Source organism: Ptychodera flava, chromosome 11 (genome assembly GCF_041260155.1).
Source record: "Ptychodera flava strain L36383 chromosome 11, AS_Pfla_20210202, whole genome shotgun sequence".
Lineage (NCBI taxonomy): Eukaryota > Metazoa > Hemichordata > Enteropneusta > Ptychoderidae > Ptychodera > Ptychodera flava.
In genome coordinates, this window is record NC_091938.1 from 31,414,115 (window position 1) to 31,435,736 (window position 21,622).

General features: G+C 38.7%; 1 protein-coding gene across 1 annotated transcript in view; it reads right to left on the reverse strand.

Annotated features, from left to right (window-relative positions):
* Window positions 1-21,238, reverse strand: part of LOC139144098 (adhesion G protein-coupled receptor L4-like) — a 44,949-nt gene extending 23,711 nt beyond the window's left edge. Inside the window, exons 1-6 of the mRNA XM_070714771.1 lie at window positions 21,042-21,238; window positions 7,872-8,087; window positions 6,105-6,349; window positions 3,278-3,523; window positions 2,606-2,842; window positions 559-729 (exon numbers count right to left, since the gene is read on the reverse strand). Coding sequence (XP_070570872.1) covers window positions 559-729; window positions 2,606-2,840 — 406 coding nt within the window. The 5' untranslated portion in view covers window positions 2,841-2,842; window positions 3,278-3,523; window positions 6,105-6,349; window positions 7,872-8,087; window positions 21,042-21,238. The remainder of the gene's footprint in view (window positions 1-558; window positions 730-2,605; window positions 2,843-3,277; window positions 3,524-6,104; window positions 6,350-7,871; window positions 8,088-21,041) is intronic.
* Window positions 21,239-21,622: the final 384 nt, after the last annotated feature.

A 21,622-nucleotide genomic window follows, 5' to 3' on the forward strand; every position in this document is an offset into this window, starting at 1 on the left:
CCACACTGAATCATGTGAAAGTTCACAAGGATCAACACCAACATCCTTTTGTCTCAACGTCTGAGCATTTTATACACGTGGTTTCGCTACCAAGTCTGCAATAGAGCCGTCAAACCTAAACAGTAAGCAGTTTCAATTTCTGTTCAGTCACAAACGAACGCCATTCTATGTCTGAAGTGCAAAATCCAACGATCAGCATTGCCATCACATTTTTGTAATCTACAAAGATTCTTCTTCTCGTCCCTATTTAACCTCAATAATATATATCTCAGACATGCACGAAAGTTACTGCTTGAATATCAATAAGGACAACCAGATAGTGGAGATTATGTAAGATTCAAAGTTCATTAATCAGAGGCATGTCTAAGGAACGCGCTTAATGGTAAACGCAAACATGCTGAAATGTATTCCTTTTAAAGGTATTTTGATGTTTTCCAGTGACGCGTTCTTCTTCTCTGTCACATCTTTTGTAGACATTAATATATTTGCTTTAGGAACGTTACCCCGAAAGTGATGTGCAGTTCAATATTGTAGTATAGTACACATAATTGGCCAAACCTATGCAATCGGGGATTTCGTGGTCTAAGGTTCCATCATTGCAGATCAAGGTAACATTGGCTGTAGGTGTGAATCCATCATCACAAGTAATGAAACCAGAATCGCCATGCAACATGTATAACAGTGGTTCACTATATTCCTCTTCAGGTGGTTCGTACAGAAGGCAAGGATCTGTTAAGAAATTAATATTGTTTTTCTCATTTTGCAAAGGTGACATTTTCTATAAAAGCTCCAGTATTTGTTGCCAAGAAAAATAAACATTATATAAGCGATTTTGGAAAGGGTTATCGAGCATTGTGAGAAAATGTTAGTTGATGGCAAAATATTAACCAAATAGTGATTTGCAATGCTCCTTAAAAATAAGGAATCGTTCAAATACGTAGCATTTGATTTAAATTAAATATGGGTGGATTACAGTCTTAGAAAATTGTTATTGACGATACTGATGGCAACCGGCTACTACATACACCTGCCTTCAATGATGACAACTTTCTGCCGTCCCTTTTTGATTTATACAACGGCGCGATTATTTACTAAATGAGTCTCGTGATAGGGCTAATTGTGATTGATTCAGGTGTCTTTGGGATCTGCTTACGAGAAGTAAACAAATGACCCAATCATGTGACTTGCTCGATATTTGGAGATTGCGTTATTGGTCTCTCAGACGTTACTATTTCAACCCGAGGAAAAGGATGGAACTGCCGAGAGATACTTGAAACGGAGTTTGAGGTTAGAAGAGGAAGTATTTTTTCCTCCTAGTGTTCGCTGTCTTTGAGAGCAAAACACTATAATTGATATGAAATTTGTATGTGTTTTGCAACTTAGAAAAAAGCTTGTTGAGAAGGATACCGACTTTTTCATACTTTTTCATTAAACGTTTACATCTTTATCAACTAATTAACTTCTTCATTTTTGTTCCTTCAAAAGATCCCTGACCCAGCATCTTCTTTTCGTGTATTCAGTGATCACTGCGTAAAACGTTGTTCCAAATGGCATACAATATTTATAACAAAAATAGAAAGTAATTGTGTTTAAGAGAATACCTAGTTTCTATCGGTCAATGATTAATGCATCGATATTAAGTTAAATCTTCCATAAATATTTTACCATTTTTCTTTAAACAAATCTTGATCGAATAATCATATCGTTACATATTTTATCGACGGTATACATTTTAATAAGGCTGCCAACGTGGCTTACATAATGTGCTCCAGATGTTCTAATTTCTAGTGTATGTCCGTTGTACTCGCGTTTCCACAAACTGCGCACTTCACTCGGCTAAGGGAAAAATAGACCAGTCATTTTTCGAGCTGGAGTTGTTTTTAGATTTTTTCATAAAAGAAGTCTATGTTCTGTGAACAAGACGCACACTGATTTCCATTAACAGTTTTGGGCGTTCATGCAATTTCGGCTAATATCGTTCATACCAGTATTGTCATGACCACTTTGGTCATTATGTACACGGGTATACCAATATGATATGTTAGTTAGAACACGATTGGAACTAATTTTGGATAATCGGATTTTTATATTTTTCAAATTTTTCAAAAGTATTAGGTGCCGTATAGCTGAATGTTACAATATTGAATATTACTTGTAAAAATAAGTGTATAATGTAAAAAGAAAAGCAGATAATATTATATTTGTAGATCAAATCGGCATTACTTCACCAACCAATTATCCCAAATTAGTTCCAATCGTGTTTTAGAATAACCTTTATTATGTGTTGAAGTCTGTCTTGCCAGTTGTTGGCGGCACTTCTTTTCTTAACGTCCACCGCAGCAACCTACACCTTTCAATGGTAGTGTAGGGTCGGAGGTCGCGAAGCACTGGAACGCCAGAAATTGGCTGAATCTTTTATTGTACTTAACATTAAGAAATTTGTTAGTTTAATTCGCAGTAACTTGAATAAATGCAAGATATCCTATCATGTTGACATGCAGCAGGCTTTGTAGTTTTGGTTTTTTTCTTATCTGTACGTTGTGTTTTTAAAATGATGCTGTTGTTGTTTTTTAATATCCAGAAGTGAAGTCTGACAGAAACTCACGATAAACGCTGACATCAAAGAAACAGCTGTGGATTTCATTGTCATTTTCATCCATGAATATGTAATTGACGGATGTTGAACCATGACCGAAGCTGTCCCCTGGCTCGGACGATGAAATCACACTTATGCCATCAAACATTGATACATTCGGGGTTGTCCAAAACACGGGCACGTGTTGAAAGTCGGGAGGTATAAAGCTGGTCTCTATGCTCTCAGGACATTCTCCAAGACGCATCTCTGTGTACAGTAATGAAAAGGCCAATATCAAGGTAAATATACTTCAAACTGTAAATTAAAAAAAATGTACAGTTAGTTTTGTACCTCTTATGATAGTTATCATACGTTATTTGCCGTCAGTGAGCATGTCATTTCAACAATTACACTTGACTACACTTGGAAAACTATATTGATTTCATTTTTTTGCGTTCATGTTGCACCATGAACGAGTTCTGGCAGTAAACGTATGTGCCAATCAAAGAAGTCAAATCACTTTAAAATCTCCGTACAAATGATTCTATTACTATTTCGTACAATCCGTAGTAAAACTGAAAGATTCACTGATACCGGCAACGTTCTTATACATTTTTCACAAAAAGAAACTAAGTTATTGTTGTTCATTGTGAAAAAGATGCTTTACAATAAACATCAAACAGGAATTGAATCAGTACCCACCATTCACTGTAATGGTAAAGTGACAAGAAGCCTCGTTGTCAGCTTTATCCCTGAATGTACAATCTACTGGTGTATCACCTATCCCGAAATCGCTGCTCTCTTGAGGTGTACAGCTTTTGCTTATATCAGAATTCGTGTCCACATTGTCCCTTATGGCGATCCTGGCGTAATTATCAATCCTAACAACTGCCCCTGGCAAAGCTGACCTTGTTATATCTGTACATGTGACATTAGGAGCCTCATCGTCTGCAAACCATAATCATAAAGTATTATTACGTATCCGTCATGTATGAATGCCAACGCTTAACACGACAGATATTGTTTTCACACCCCTGTCCTTCATCAATTTGCTGATCACAATTACAAAAGTAAAGTAAGCAACAAACAGCAAAAGTCTCCTCTGCCTTACAGTCGACATTGCCGTTGCCGATATTTTCTTTACTGTATGTGTCATTATGATTCATGTCAAAATTATCAGTCATCAAAGAAGACAAGTACGGGGGAAATGACTACAAGTTTAAAGCACATAAATGATGAATATTGTCAATCAATCATGAATGTGCGTTTTAAACAACACTGGTTAAGCTCAATGAATTATTCTAGTATTTGTGTAGGTGTCTAACCTTGCCTGTAAGATTATCTTATAATTGTACTTGTGTTCAGCTGTGGATGGATTTTGTTGGAATTTCATTGACGCTTTCTGCGTCAAGGCACAATTGTGATTGGTCATTCGCGACATTCCGATCGTACATTTCTAATTTGGAAGTAAAAGTTTAATGCACACGTACGGTACAAGGAAATTCATGAGTTTCTTACGTTGCGTTTTCTATCATGTGCTCTTTAAACAGATTTCCTAGACTGTGATATGTGGCAGAGAAATCAACAGCTATTGGAAAATTCCATCGCGTTTCGGAAAACCAGCTTTTTATCAATGCTTCAGTATCATATCATCTTCGACAAAACAATGTTATTTTCATTTAAGTCATCAGAATGCTGAGAGTATTCTACTACATTGGCTATAGTGTAAGAGTATTAGTTTGCACTGTCTAAAAAACCTTGCCGTCACAACGTTCAAGTTAAGTATAAACTGGTTACCAAACTCTGTTGATACCATGTTGATACCCAAACACATTTTCCGAAAGCTGTTAATTGTAGACGGTTTCAACATAATAACTGTTCTCCGGTAAGCTTCACTAATTCATGTAAGGCTTTCGAACGTATTCGGTTCTTAAAATCTATAACATAGCCTTCGGTATATCTGAATATTGATAATCATAGTTCTCTCCAAGCCAATTATTTCTTTGCATTTGACTCACACACATTCAATACATTATGCCAAACATGGTTTGCAAGCGGGAAAAGGGATACTTTTTCATCTGTTACAGGGAACTTATTAAGTATAGCAAATTAGGATTTTTAAAATATATTGTAAATTGTCCATCAAAATGAGGCTATGACCTCTACTATGACCTCGATCCAGGCTGCTGCAAACGATGAGCATAAACTGATATTGTGTTCAGCATAAAACAGCTACCCCACTAAAACTCGATTTTCTGTTGACTTCTATCACAATGTTTGTTTAATTATTTATCTAAAGCTACAGTTCGGAATATTAGTGCTCTGAACTTTACAGAAGCGGGTGCTTTTTCCATATTTTGTTTTTTATATAAAGGATTAACCAAAAACTGTAGAGCATCGTTTTGAAAAATATACCTTGTAAATATTCTTCATGTGAAGATATTTACCGTAATTCTCAAACTGTCTTACATATCAGTTGCCATTCTACAAACAAACAGAATTCTTAGAATAAGCCATTAATTCAAGCTCTTTTCTTCGTGTACTCCTTTGAATCGCGAGTGAAATATAAATGACACACTGTTAGCTGTCCTGTAGGTATGTGATACAATACATGTGTAACATCAGCATATGAAGATGTGACTATTTTAATAGCCTTTATGATTTGCAAGTTAAGTAAATATGATAATGTAATTGAAGGAACTTTTATTTGACCTTTCTTATGTTCATCAAAAATTCCGAGCAAAATTGAGCATTGTTGTACTTTGGTCTTGAATTCTCATGAATAAATTTCCCAAAAGTAATGCACGTTTACTTCAACAGCGTATTAGGTAACTCGTAAATTGCAAGCATTGTTTATGTCCACGAGATAGAGAAATGTGGTGTCCTGGACAAGAATCTTCAACTCCGGGTAACATGAGTTGACCCTGATGCCATCTTAATATCAAGAGAATAAGCGACGACAGAACTGTACGGATATACAATGTAAAATGCTTTAGAGTCAGCTCAGGTCAGTATATCACCTGTAGAGTCCCATCATGCATCTTTGTGACATATTCTGTGTACTTAAAGAGCCCTGAATCATATATCGTCCGAATAATATTACCATTAGGATAATCACTTTAATAGTATGCAGACTATTTACTAATTTTATGGAGGGCTTAGTCGACAGAAAATGCAAGCAAAGGAATATGACAGGCATTGTCACCTTTGTCAATTTGACATACATTCATGACAAGATTTCATACACAAGAAATCACGAAAAACAACTGCAGCTGAATACTGAAACTAAAGAACGGTTTATATCATCCATTTTTTAACATTACTGCCGAAGTCAAAGGTGGCAAACATGAACATTGTAGATTGTGCATGGTTTCAGATATCATTATCAACGACAAATGTCAAAATTAAAGAAATGTCAACACCATCAACGATAAAGATTTTTACACGAAACTACACTCTATCTTGAAACCTGTCGATGACACAGATATGTTTCATTGATGAAAATTTGTATAGTAAAATGCCAACGTACCGTTGATAGTTACAAAAAATTCGCACGTTGAATTGTTTCCAGACGTGTCGATGAATCTACAGCTAACGCCAGTATCTCCCACGTAGAAGGTATCGTTGAATAATGATGAACATTCATAAACTATGAGATTTTCCGGGTCTACATTGTCTGTGACGACAACCCGAATGAATCTATGGAGGAGTAGTTGACACCAGGAAGGGTCGTTCCTATAACGTCATCACACGTTGGAGTTGGCGGCTCGGCATCTGATGACAATACAAGTAATAAAATATATTTTGTACACATGATTCTTTGGTTTTAACCAGTGACAGTCAACTTAATAGATTCCGTTTCATAAAAAACTGTGATTATGTTTGTATGTTCTTGGCATTAAGTGTAAATTAGCAAAAACGCGATAAATTAATATACTTTCAGATTGTTCTCCGTCAACGGCCGGCCGAAACAAAGTTAAAGAGAATATATAGGAAAGCCAAGTGTTATAATCAACGCTTGATATCTGTGACTTCGTCAGTATCTACCATGGGTCACACATTACGATTTATTTGCCACGATATTGTCGTGTTTACGCCTGGTATGACGTGTACCTCATTTCATGACGGTCTCACACTCTGTCGATTAAGTGTACGAAATCCTCGAGCAAGTTAACACCCCCAAGATTAAAAATTTTCTCTGCCGTTTTGTAACTTTAGGCGTTTAGTTGACAAGTTTTGAAGCATACAAATTTCTATGGTCTTAGAACAACATTTGTGTCTAGCGGTCATTGTAGAACAATAAATTAAATAATGCAGCAGTTGGTTGCAGATTCAAATGTTGAAGTAGTTTGATACAATTCAACATTTACAAGTATTTTAAAAAGTAAAATGTCTTCATTTTATAGTGATTTATTCCTAGAGCGTTTATTTGGTTTAAACAATGGACTTGAGATAGTTTCAGTATAATTGAAGCCATGTGTATAAATAGGGTTTCTATACTCTTTACTTGACTCAGTTAAGGACATACCTTGCTCAATTACTTTCCTACAAATTGTCATGCTTCTGTTCAATGACAAAAATATCAGCATCGCTCTATTTGAGCGGGGAAAAGTTCCAGTTGAAAACGAGGAGAAATTGAATTTATTTCGTTGAGGCTATGTAATAGACGAGGAGATCTGGGTAGGTTCGTATGATAAACTTTCAAAATTGATAATAAATCTTTAATTCAGAACTCTCAGTATTGATTTCCCAGCATTTTTTGAGGAATTACATCAGTCAGCTATCGATCAATTAGTACAATTTTAAATTGATATAAATTCACATCCTACTGTGTATTATCGAACCACATAATAAAATATATTGATTCAGAGTTATGTATGTATGTATGCATGTATGTATGTATGTATGTATGTATGTATGTATGTATGTATGTATGTATGTATGTATGTATGTATGTATGTATGTATGTATGTATGTATGTATGTATGTATGTATGTATGTATGTATGTGTTTACGTACGACCGCTCAGGTTAGCCTGTTTAATATTTAATAGGTGGTATCACTCATTTTCCAGTTTTGAAGCCCTAACAAATAGTTTGAAGTGTATTATCTGTCAATGTCACTGAACACTTTGCTGCTGTAATTATTTTTCATGGTCGAAGTTAAGGACTATCTGATATTTCATATCATGTTCAATATATCTGTAGAGACCGGAAGGCAACAAAGGACTTAATAGAAAAGTGATAGTAATTCAAGCCTATTACACAAAATTAAGCCTAATTAATTATCCATATACCAGCATAGACTTCAACTTCACAAATCCTTAGCGGGTATATCTCTTGGTCCTGTTCAATACTAATGTATCGAGCAAATGTAAAGTCACACTCAAATACGAGATGTTCTTGCGTTATTTCCTCTAGTAACACAGGATTCCCACATGCTGAGTTGACTCCAAACTCCGCCGAATTTCCGGCACGTACTGTTGCACCATACGTCATCAGTGATGGTTTATCTGCACGGAGATAACAGATTGTATGAATTAATGTGTGGTTCTTGAGAGAGAATGTACACATGCCTGAAAAAAGCTTCATAGCCCTTCATCGATTATTGGTACTTAAAAAATCCAGATAAATTGAGAAACCCACCAGATGTGTGAAGGATAATCTTGGATCGCACACAATGCTAACATCGGGAAGGTGAATATAATGGTCCTTATGATTTGTGAGCAACATAAATATGATTTAAGATGTAATTTGATCACAGAAACATAACGGAGGAAGTTGTATTTGACCTTTCTTATGTTCATCACAACATCCTAGCAAAATTCAGCGTAGTTGGACTTTGACCTTGAATGCTCATTGAAAAACTTTGCCAAACGTAATGCACGTTTACTTCAACAGCGTAACCGATCACTCGTAAATTGCGAGCATTGGTTCCAGTCTGCGAAATAGAGAAACAGTTCAGGTCAACAGTGTTTTCTCTGCATGTTCATTGAAAGGGGCACTTTCTTCCCCAGTCATCAAAATTAGGGGCAGAGTTCACATTTTAGGGGGCAGTCACTTTTGATGTTGATTTTGCCTTCCATGAAGGGCTTCCTCGAAATCATTATGATCGTCACTTAGTTCAGTTGCGTCGTCTATTTCGCATGCAGCAACCGTATTAACACCGACATCATGAATTTTGCTGCTTGTGATGTGCTCGGCCGATCTCTATATTCTGTCGATTTATCAAACACAAGTTTCTCCGCCTCAGGATTTGACACATTTGTTCCCTTGGACACAATACTGTCCGAATTGTTTTAAATGAGAAACCGAGCAGATGTGAGAGGGTTAGTCTTGGATCGCACATAATTCTTACATTGAGAAGGTATATGGCTGTTTTTCAAACCTTTGTGTGGAAATAATGTAACCAAAAGAGCTTTGATTCTTTAGCAATCAACTTCAAAATGATGCATGTGGAATTTTATACGACAGCAGTAATTTTCTACATCATGTAACCATGGCTTTAGAAAGCATATTCTATTCACCGTATGATGTAATAATGCCAATGATTACTGAAAGTACAGACTATTATCACTGAGCGATATCATTTCTAAACACGTATTACCTGGTCATGAGGGCTATAGCGCCCGTTCAATACCCCGAGGGACCATGCCTTAGGAAAACCACATCGCTATTCCTCGAGGCCGTAGGTCGAGGGGTATAGCGATATGTTTCCGGCAGGGCAAGGCAACGAGGGAAAATAAACGGCTGTTATAGCCCGAATAAAGGCCAGGTTAAGGGTATCTTAAAGAGGCACTCCCACTTGGTAACATTTTTAAAACACATTTTTTTTTATGCCAACGGTCAATATTTGACATGGCGACTGCGAGATATCGATAAAAACATGTCCTCAAAAAAGTTAAAGTTTGAATTCCGGTGGCCCATCTGAATTCAGCTTCCGAACATGGAACGTTCGGCACTGGGGCCATTGTCAACTAAGCTATGGAGTACGAGTCTACGCTGACGCTGCTGTACGCCAGAGCAGTACCACTCGCGTCGGTGAGCGGTCATGTCCCATGGGAGAAAGTCGAGTCCTACCGACTTGGCAAAAAAACGAAAAACAAAGTTTGCTGATTCCAACAGAATTCGCATAGGTGACTAGCACAGATAGGTGCGGTTGATACATAGTATGCATAGTGGCCGCCGCGTGGTATGCGCGCATACCACACGCGGCGGCCGCTATGTATCGAACCACGCGTAACTGTGTGGCAGACGACAAAATGTAGTCATCAGAGGCAACTAATATTTTACACGTAAAAACTGATATCTATGTGGTATTGTTTAAAAATTTAATACAACTGATTGAGAATAATGAAAACGACAAAAACTAAGGAGAAGTTTTAAAAAAGAATTACCAGAGGTAAAGGCATTGATAATGATGTATATAAAGTCATCGCAGTAGGAGGTAATTTAATTGCGTCATTCGAACGTTTTTGGACTCCTTAGAATATCATCAATCAGCACAACAACACACTTTCGGGGGATTTCGGGTCATAACCAGAAGCGATCGTAAAACTTCGGGATGTGACAAATATGCTCGGGAAATGGCATGTTTTTATCAATATCTCGCGATTCGCGCGGAGTCGCCACAGTCAAATATCGACCGTTGGCATAAAAAACGTGTGTTTTAAAAATGTTACCAAGTGGGAGTGCCTCTTTAATACACCACATGCTGATGCTCCTATGTTGTTGTTTTAAATGTGCTTTGATGTATTGGTACTGAAACAATATTATGAGAAGTTCACTTGGCGATTCTCCACAGCGAGAACAGTTGTGTCGATTTTTTCACAAAAAAGAAGTTAATGTTCTTCCTTGGTTGCACTACAATCTTTGTCGTCGATGAGCTGTACAAGTTCCTACGCAGTTGGAATGGAAAACGTTGCTGCTTTAGTCAGAGGCTCGTTGGTCATCCCCCGAGCTCTTCACGTTCTAGATAATCGCCCGCCATTGTATCAAAACTGCATATACACTAAGCGTATCGTCATGTGACCGATTACGTTTTGAAACTATGTCCCTATGGAAATAGCTTTTGGAAAAAGTGCCCTCTTATTTCATGTTTTTTCCAGCCAGTAGGGACTAGTCGTATCTATTTTCTCGCCACGTGACGTGTTCAGACGAATTGCGACGTGGAATGAGCATGTTGCGTGTTATAAAATAAAATAAAATGATATAACTGTACCTTTTCAGGTACTGAAGGACATTAATTATAGAAATAACGGGCGACGCGCTGACCATTAACGTTTATTTGTGGGCAAGGGCGAGAGGAAAGCCAAAAATTAACGGACGAGGCTTGCCGAGCCCGTTAATTTGGCTTTCCTCGAGCCCGCGCCCACCATAAACGTTAATGGTGAGAGCGGAGTCTGTTATTTCCATTATATTATCAGCGAACCCAAGAAAACCGTCAAAATTTCCGAAATTTCCGGAGCGAACGACAACTGGGCCCCAGAAACTGAGCAATACGCGACGCACTGTCACGCGCTATGAAAAATTGGCAAATCCGGAAATGTTTTCAGAAAAAAAGTATCTCAACTTGACCTGCAAGTGCTCCATTTTATTTTGTGATTGATGATGATTTACGTTTGAGCTATAAAGTTACGATACTTTGAGTTGTTAATCTTATTATTCATATTCACGGGCATGTAAACGAACCATCACTGTGTATTTGTGGTCAGTCACGTGGTTCAGCTCGACCATCAAAATGCGACGGGCAGGGCATGGTAATATAATATAGAATATCACACCCCAAGGACCTGGGATTAGATTTTGCAGATGAGTTTGGGATGATTCGTCTCAAACGAGCCGCAGACGAGTGTTAGACAAATTATCCCAAACGTGTATGAGAAATCTGATCCCAGGTTCTTGGTGTGTGAGATTCTTTTTCTAACATGACCAGTGAGTTAAGTTCACACTCAAAACAATGAATGATTATTTCAAGTGTCAGTGACTATTCTACTTCATGGCCATTATTATATTCTGCGTCACTATTTAGTCCCAAAATTGTTTCAGGTCTCTAGCTATGCTCACCGATGGAGTATTGGCAATATCGCAATGTTCTCTTACTTCTTTCAAATACTCTTTGAATAGATATTTGGAAAATTCGACCGCTTCTCTGAGTTTGTCTACGACGACGTACAACGCGTTACAAAATCGTGACAATGCTGTCGTCTGCCACTACATTGTATGACTGCTTACAATTACTTTGTAGTTCCGGTCCATGTGCCTACTCATCTCGCAAGTGGAGCGAAAAGCTGTTTATTATCCAATCAGATCTAATCAGTGTAATACTTTTGTGTATACGCATTTACACACAGTGTGCGAGGATTTCGTTGAGTGTGGGATTTCGCCACACTCCTAGTGGCTAGGAATGTGAGAATAAAATAATCGCACGTCCAAATGAACTGAGATGAAATGTCACAATTTCAGTCTCACAATCGCCTCCTGGCTCGTGTGAGACAGAAAGTCCCAAACTCGTGTGAGACATTCCATCCTAGTCCATTTGGTTGTCGGATGCCATTATGTCCAATTATGTTATTTTATTATGTTGGACGCAGTTTTCGTATTGTGTGTAACGGACTAATATGTCCATATACCCGGTCGTTGACAAGTTTTACATTGTACGTGTCAGTTATACGATCGTGTTTTTCTCTAATATTTACTGTGTTGTTTGTTGCTAAATTTGTGCATTATCTCTGGTCAATAATACATTTAACACGCCTTTATTATGTTATAGTTAGTTATTTGTTTCCTCAGCCATTTAGCTAACGGTTTTAGTGTTAGTGTTGTTTGCGTCGATGTAACATGTTAGTTTTCGCATGTATCACGACATTTCTGTTTTTCTTCTGTTTCTGCATCATCCTATGCTTTTCCGACATTCATTACATCGTTTTATGTTCGGAATCGTTGTGTGTTTGAGTACTTGTTGAGGTTTGGCATAGTCTTGATGTGGTAATTCTCCAACTTGAACTCCTGTTGGCCTTAAAACACGTATGGTTTGTTGTCTTTGTTTGGCTAACATCATCCACTTATAAAGTTGTTCGGAAACGGATTGAACGTTGTCTTTCCTTTTACCAGTATTCAGGACACTGATACTAAATAATTCATATCCCCGGGCGAAGAAACTGACCAGTCACTTACCCTGTTTTTTCTCGATAAAAGAAAAAATTGGACATGATATTCTAAGTTTGATAAATCAACACTCACTCCAATAGTGAGGTCACCTGACAGGTGTAAGTTACGTAAGAACGATTTTTTTTCCTTGACGTTGGCTAATATCTAAATCGCTCTCTCTTTAATAAGAATAACGTTATTCAGGAGTAGCGCCATTCGTAGACAACGTGCCCCTACGGGTTAGTCTAGAAGGGCAGCCTACCATCAATCATTATTTCGAGTAAAACAATTAAACAATGATTATTGCTATTCTTACATAAATCATATGTACATCCATAATCAGGAGACACGTGCACAGTGCACAATTTTAAACGCCCTCCTCCGATCATTTAAAACAATTTATCAGCCTGATTTTCCCGTTAGTAAATATCCCTCTTCCCCACTGATCATAGACGGAGGGACTGTGCAATCAGCACTGCCTGTCAAGTCCTGTCCTTGGCGCTGGAGAAAAAAGACACTACCCATCCATGTTCGCTTCGCCAGCACCACTACACTTCATTCTCACTCACCGCCCATGCGCTGAGTAAGACAATGGAAACGGATCTCCCAACTTGCCAGGTAATCGCGTGTCATAACGTAAAGGAAAGAAGATGGATCTGACGACGAGTGCTGATGTATAACTGGAACTTATTTATTGAATACGGAACCATAACTGTAAATGTCCTGTCTCGGTCACTCAAGTGACCGTGGTTATCGGTCCTCGAGTTCTCCTTGAGTTCTCCTTTTCCTCTGAGTTAGTGTGTCTATTTATACAATATCTTGGCTATGTCGGATGCCGACGCCATAAAGAATATAATAAGAAAATGCTTTGATTTACCGACATTAGAAAAGATTACAAAAGTAGAAATTATCACTTGCCCGTGCGTGGCTTGCTACAATTCTTTTGTTTCAAACCCACGCTATGAATAAATTAAAATGATAACAACGGCTCAATATTACGATTGGTTGAAACACATTAGAACATGGGGGTAGTACGCAGAATACCTCCATGAGAAATAAGTTACTGGGTAATTCTTGTAAATGTGTAAATGAGTGAGATCATGTCGTCGATACTGTGCTGGTATTTCGTGGTGTCAGCATTGTTAGAGTCCAAACAAAGAACGTCAGCTTGATCACTCGCGTCCAAGAACGCTAATATATTTTGAGCGTGAAATAGTACTATTCTGTGCGCCAATTTGGAAGATTATGACACGCGCATGGACAACATTTTGTCCAAGTTGCTTCACTTTCAGTCTCCTGACAATGTCGATACTTCCGATCTCACATCTGTTACCTAAATGAAGCTTCAGGACCACTAATTCATGTGTAAATCTGCAGCATGTAAGAATCATCACGAACGTGCCGTGAATCTTCCAACTTATGTTATAGATACAAAGCATATTAACCTGATTTAGATATAGTAATAGTTTTATTAACTGTGTGAGTATTTAAGAATTTCAAAACACTTAACCTGACGTAAAGACAATAACTTTCGATACAACAACTTGACACGTGTAGGCCTACTTTGTCATATGGATGAAATCGTTATGCTATGAAAAAGGGTCCGACCAGATGTTTTCACACCTCCCAAATATGGAAATAGACAACTTCCCTTTGCCCCTGTGCTTCCTATGCTTCTCTTCTATTGTAGAAAAGGGACACGCTGCCAAGACAGTGACAGTATCGTTGAATACTTTGGGCACGTCTTAGTAAAGCAAGAATGGTATTCCTACTAACAGATGTAAGACCAGATGCGACAAATACTATTAAGCTATTCAACATTTCATGAGCAATCAGTAAAATAACACAGCCCCGGCCTGTAGTTTCGATGATTTCATTAGGTGTTGGTGAATTAAAGTCAAATACTGTAAAATGTGAGAATGTAAAACGTCAGATAGCAACAAAAAGTAAAGAACATGTGTATGTCTCTCTAAAAACGAAAATCAAGAAATGGAATATCACGAAACTTTCATATTGTCACAGAGAACTAAAGTGGTGCTTACAACCACAATTTGTGACTTGAGTCAGTTTCTGTTACTGAAAGCATCTATCCCTAAAGGAACAACCTCAACGAATGATTGAAATCTGTCTAGGCACGTCCAGGCAAGTGGCTTGTTCGCCTACTAGCAAATATTCATGAAATATGCAAAAGAGCAAATCGATATATGTCACACTCATCAAACTGAAAGGATAACTTAAAGTGGCACTCCCATTTAGTAACATTTTTAAAACACATTTTTTTAGTGCCAACGGTCGATATTTGACGTGGCGACTGCGCGCGGATCGCGAGATGTCGATAAAAACTGTCTTCAAAAAAGTAAAAGTTTGAATTCCGGTGGCCCACCTAAATTCAGCTTCCGAACATGGAACGTTCTGCACTGGGGCCATTGTCAACTAAGCTATGGAGTACGAGTCTACACTGACGCTGCTGTACGCCACAGTACCACTTGCCTCGGTGATCGGTCATGCCCCGTGGGAGAAAGCTGAGTCTTACTGACTTGGTGATAAAACGAAAAACAAATTCTTGCTGATTCCACCAGGTTTCGCATAGGTGACTAGCTCAGTTACGTGCGGTTGATACATAGCGGCCACCGGTGGTATGCATGCCACGCGCGCGGCGAACCACATGTTCTGTGTGGCAGACGACAAAATGTAGTCATCGGAGGCGGCTAATATTTGACACGTAAAAACTTATATTTATGTGGTATTGGTTAAAAATATAATACAACTAATTTTGAATAAAGACAACGACAAAGCTAAGAAGAAGTTTTCAAAAAACAGACCTGTGGTAAACAGTCCGGGTCAGCTCCAAAATTGGAGACTCATTATGATAATGTATTCCGGCATTCAGCCAATCATCGACCAGATTACGTCTAAATAAAGTAACAGGTCACGCTGGGTCACAAATTACCCACCAAGTGTGATCGGCAGTTTTGGGCCGCTTATTAAGCCCTGTCTTGTGAATTTCGACGAATTTCGACAGTCAACATAATTCACGTGTTCTGCAGAAGGTCATGTCCAACAAGGAGTCCGATTAGTGAACAAATATTCGAAATATTGACGATTCATTTCTACCCCCAGTTTATCGATTTCGCTCAAGTACCGAGAATCATTTTGTGGATGTTCGTCATCTCTATTAGAAATACTGTTATAAAGGTTATTTGTGTAGGTACGCGTATAACATTTTGCAAGAAAGAAGAGCAATGTCAGAGCTTTAAAACGATACCTGTTTTGTAGTTGTCAAACGCAGACTAAAAATGGTACGCGATTTTGAAAATGTGTTGACAGAGTGGCCACACAACTGTTCCCCATACGGTAGAATTTGTATCGCTGCCATCTCCGATACAAATGGGGTATTCTGAACGATCTGTGTAGGTACACGATTTATATTTCGCAGGACTTCAAGCCAGAGTCTAGGAATCACAGCGATATATGGGGTTTGGTTGTCTTAGCCAGAATAAAACTGGTACGCGATTTTGAAATTGTGTTTTGACAGAGTGGCCACACAACTGTTCGACATTATGACAGAATACGGCGCCGGAGTTCGACACAGTATGGCGTACGTAACGAAGGACGCATGTGGACGTTGCCAGGAAATACAATTTTTACTGATGGCGCGCTGGCCGCTGATTGGCTAATGAGAGGGGGAAAATATTATGGTATAGCGTCTCCAATTTTGGAGCTGACCCGGACTGGTAAAGGCAAAATGCTGTATAAAGTCTTCGCAGTGGAGGTAAAATTGCGTCGTTCGAACTTATTATGGACTCTCTAGAATATCGTCATCAGCACAACAACAAACCTTCGGTGGATTTCGCGTCATAATCAGAAACGATCGTAAAACTTCGGGATGTGAAAAATACGCTCGGGAAATGACATGTTTTTATAGATATCTCGCGATCCGCGCGCAGTCGCCACGTCAAATATCTACCGTTGGCATTAAAAAACGTGTTTTAAAAATGTTACGAAATGTGAGTGCCTCTTTAAACTATGATTAACCCATGAACCGCAGAAATTTGAATTCATTCAATACGTTCACTTTTGATATATGGCCTAATCAGAGAAAGTCATTGATGTGCAACTGAGCTAATCATGAGCACGTGAAATTCAACAAACTGCCAGCATAACAATCGAAATTTAAGCAGTGTATTGAAGAAGTCTCTTAAGATTCAATTGCATTCAACTTTGATATATTTATCGCTTGATTATCATTTTTGTTAGCAGTTCATGAAATTTGCAATTGAGCTAATAAAGAGAATGCTATGCTTGAGAAAATTACATCAAAGGTAGACCTAAATATGAGAAGAGGTTTAGTCAAATCAGTACATTTAGTAATTCTATGTAGCATGATTACAGGAATTCACCACATATGCAAATTAGCAAATAATCGTAATATCCCAGTCATCAATCTGAAAGTATGTTGGGACTAAGGAGCCCTGATTATTTACGGCCCTGGGGGGGGGGGGAGGTCGGAGAAATTTCATTGGAAACTGAAATTTCGAGTAACCCCCTCCGACCATGATGAATTTTAATAAACCCCTCTCTAACACAGAAATTTTGACTGACCCCACCTAGAAAAGTTAATTATCGATACAGTTATTTGTATGTAAATTAGCAAACAATCGTAATGTCCCAGTCATCAATCTTAAAGTATGTTGGGACTAAGGGAGCCCTAATTATTTACGGCCCGGGGGGGGGGGTCGGAGGAATTTCATTGGAACTGAAATTTCGAGTAACCCCTCCGACCATGATGAATTTTAATAACCCCTCTCTAACACAGAAATTTGACTGACCCCACCTAGAAAAGTTAAATATCGATACAGTTATTTGTAAAATTTACATAATAAACTACAATAGTAAAGACGTTTCAAGCTGGTTTACCCTGTTAGATTATAATTGGTTATAAAGGCGAAACCAACAAAATGAAATTCAAAGTCACAACAAAATATAGATATAAAAGCTCACGCTATAACTAGTATCCAACCATATAGTATTGTTTAATTTTGATGGGTATCATCACAGGGTTTTCTTTAGGATATCTGACCGGACAGACTTTGTCAGTACAGGGAAGAACACCTGAGGGCTGAGGGGGAGAGAGTCAGCAGGGTGTTCCCTTTCTTGCGTTGAAAAATTTGAGAAAATTGATGTGTGCAATGGTGCAATGTGGTGCAATCTGAGAGGTGCTTTTAATTTACTTCTTAACTAAGTAAACTTGTAAGAACACCCCAAGGGGAAGAGCAGGAGAGGGGGTTGTCCCCCTCGCATCAAAAATTTTGAGAAATTTATGTGTGTATGGTGCAGTCTAAGAGATGTTTCAATTTATTTTGCACTTAGTAAAATTTTTTGAAAATGATATTGAACACATATTTTAATCATACATACTATGCCTGTATTGCCATTCTCCTATTGTTTAGACGTTACTGATATGAACCTGTATATTAACATGTTAAAATACGAAATATATTGAAAGCCGCATTACCGAGTAATATCACTACGGGTGAAATGAATATTCATGAGATAGATATAAAATAGTCCAAGACAAAGTTCTCAATCTCTCTCGATAACGTCGTCGATGCAGAACAACGGTCCCACTTCTAATCCGCAAACCAATGCGGTGTAGCAAATATTTGCGTCAGCCCATGCGAGTCCGTCTCCAGCTGAGAGAGAAACATACTAAGAAGGAACTCAGGGTATAACAAGCTACAAACTCAGCTCCATCAGCGATTGGGACTCGTCTTCACCAAGCGCGCCAACCGTACTTTTACAGCAAAATGTTCTGCTACTCAGGTTAGCCCTTGTAACTGAAATTTTAATGTGCAATGCCAAATGTCTTATGTGCCAAGTTCTTGTATGTTGTCTCTAACTGCGGGTACGAGCACAGCTGTTAGACTATTTGGCTATTGTGAAAGAGTTGTGATATTGGTCAGCCATGTACTCGGCTTTTTTCTTGAGCCCTCAGGCTGGCTCTCTCTCACCTCTCTCTCTCTCTTCCCTCTCTCTCTCTCTCTCTCTCTCTCTCTCTCTCTCTCTCTCTCTCTCTCTCTCTCTCATCTTTGTCCCTGCTTCCTGTGTTTGAAAGGGTTGGGAAGAGCGCTTAGGCTCGATAGATACTGATAGTTGATTTGAGCGAGGGGACCCGGCGAGGAGGCTACGGAGATATCAACGTATAGAGGTACGAATGAGATCGTGTATGGTGTGGGACACCTGGCACGTTGGGCCTTAGTTAGTGACCACTACCTATCTGACTTATAGATTGATATATGGCGGGTGCCACATGTGGGGCAGGATGCGCTTACTATTTTCGAAACACCTGACATCACTTCTTGGTCTTCTGGCCAGAGGTCCATATATCTTTCTTTCATGAATGTGACTTTGTTTATGTGCCGTCTATTTGCTGTCTGTTCTGTGCTGTTTTGTGTCTATGTTTACAACTATTGTCTTCCGAATTCCGACCTACTGTCATTGGATTATGGATTGGTATGATTGCGATTATTTTTGAGGTATGGAGAGTAAAAGTTATGGAGGTGTGGGAATGGATTGGGTTAGAGAATAGGAAAGGAAGACCACCTGATCCACAGAGTAAGGGAAAAAGATATCTCGCATCCCATTCCTATTACAATAGGCTATGTTATTGAGCGAAGTTATTAGGCTTTAAATATGATAATATTTTCAATGTAACCGAACTACTTACAGCTACGCGTACGCGTGACCTTCGCTGGTACGCATGACCTTCGTTGGTATATGTACATATAAAACAGCTGAGCGAATAAGACAAATGACAATCTGAAACGTCATCATGATTATGGTCAAAATTTTGTTGTTTGCAGTCAGTTCATGGGCATTGCACTTAGCACAAGTACAGTTGTACCAAAAACATACAAACAAACGCATTGAAAATTTGTAACATTTGCCGACACCTGACATCGTTCACGGCCGGTCCCATAGGGTGCAGTGTTTTCATGTCGTCTACGCTGCTAAAGATTGAGATACCGGTTGACAGTGCATCATGATAGAACCGCTTTACGACAAGTGGTGAATTACATTGTTTACAGCCATAAATGAGCTACAAAATCCAACCGCACTGAAAATACTCGCCACAGACAAGGTTGAAGGTGCACATAATATTTCCAATTTGTACCTGTCAGTTAAATTCACAGGACATGATCGAGTGTGGTGGCACCGGTGCGGGTTTCAGATACAATGTAAGATCTAGGGAAAGTCAAACTTTCGTTTAGGTGAAATGAAGTTTAGATAGATTTAGGCAAGCCAGGAACGAAAATATACGAGCAGACGACGGAAATACCTTTAAAATATTTATTCGCACAGCAACAAAATCACGAACGAGTTACGACACTACAGCTTACAGTGTACTCACTTCATGTTTTCCCTAATCCGCTCACAAATTCCTTTCTAAGATGGTAAATTCGGCATATTTGACGTCTGGGGACATGTATAATTCTTCGAGATAAACTGACTGGTACGGGTTTTATATCCACTGTGCATTCATAGATGTCGCAGAACTGCTTGCTCTATGCTCTCAGCTGTTCATACTCGATCGAGTTTGAAATCGAACGCTGGCGTGGCGCGAGTGTTTTGACCCGATGTTGATGGCCTCAACTTTCACGCAGGGACGAGGTATGTATCAAAACACGAGAACACACCCATTTTACACACTCAAGCCTACGTTTTACATCCACCGTCACTTTAAACTCAAATAAATCATCAAATTGTGAAAACCTGTGTCAACATCGTAATATTTAAATTTTTCGCTTTAGGGCCTAAACGTACTCCATAAACCCTCGTTTAGAAGTGGAATAGCTCAATAGGAATTATATCAAGAAGTGATACGGTTATCATCACTCCTTAGTACAGCCAGGAGCAAGCGAGGTCGATTTCAGTTGATTCCGTCGATTTCAGTTGATTTCGTTCTCGTGATGTGTCTGTATTTTTAATTTAATGTTTGCAATGATGCATTCTGAGAGGTGTTTCAATATATGTCGCACAAACAAAATTGAATAACCCACCTTCTTTCTCTCTACATTTTGAGTGACCCCCTTGTAGCTTTCAGTTGTTTGAGTGACCCCCTCGATTCTTTCGAACCAGGCCGTAAATAATGACGGCTCCCACAGTACCTACCTACCTACCTACCTACCTACCTACCTACCTACCTACATATACCTACCTGCCTGCCTACCTACCTACCTACCTACCTACCCAGCTACCTACATATCACTTCAATAAAAAAATTGAAAACAACACGCCTGACAGTCATCGTTACTTACTTTCATTGTAACCGAGCTCTCTCTGTCTGAATTTTTATTCAAAAGTATGGACGAGTACATCACACAAACAGGGCTGTTGTACCCCCAGTATAAACATGTTGATGTGATCTTGCATTCATCACAACATTGCTGATCTGTGAGGCCAATTCTGGGCTCAGCAGTTCCGTTGACTTCAACCTTTTGTCGTTTGTTGCAATCTGTAAAGGAAAGTAATACTTAACTGGATAATTTACGGAGAGAGGTAAAATTTACACTTGTTTCACATGAACAATTTGGAGAGGATTTGAAAAAATAAGAATGAACGAGAATATTTATTTGTATATCACCAGTATCTTCTATGTTCGTTAATATGTGCATTATTATGATCATACAATAAACGAATAATCAGCTGCAACTGTTACAATATAACATATTTTATTTGTCTTACTAGGATGTCTGTATCCATGAAGACGCAAACACAGATTTACCCATTAATCCGTTCTAAAACAACATGCTCACAGAAGGGCACTGATATCTGCAAGCACACCCACACACATACGCATGCGAGCGCGCGCGTACACACACACCCCTACGCACGTACC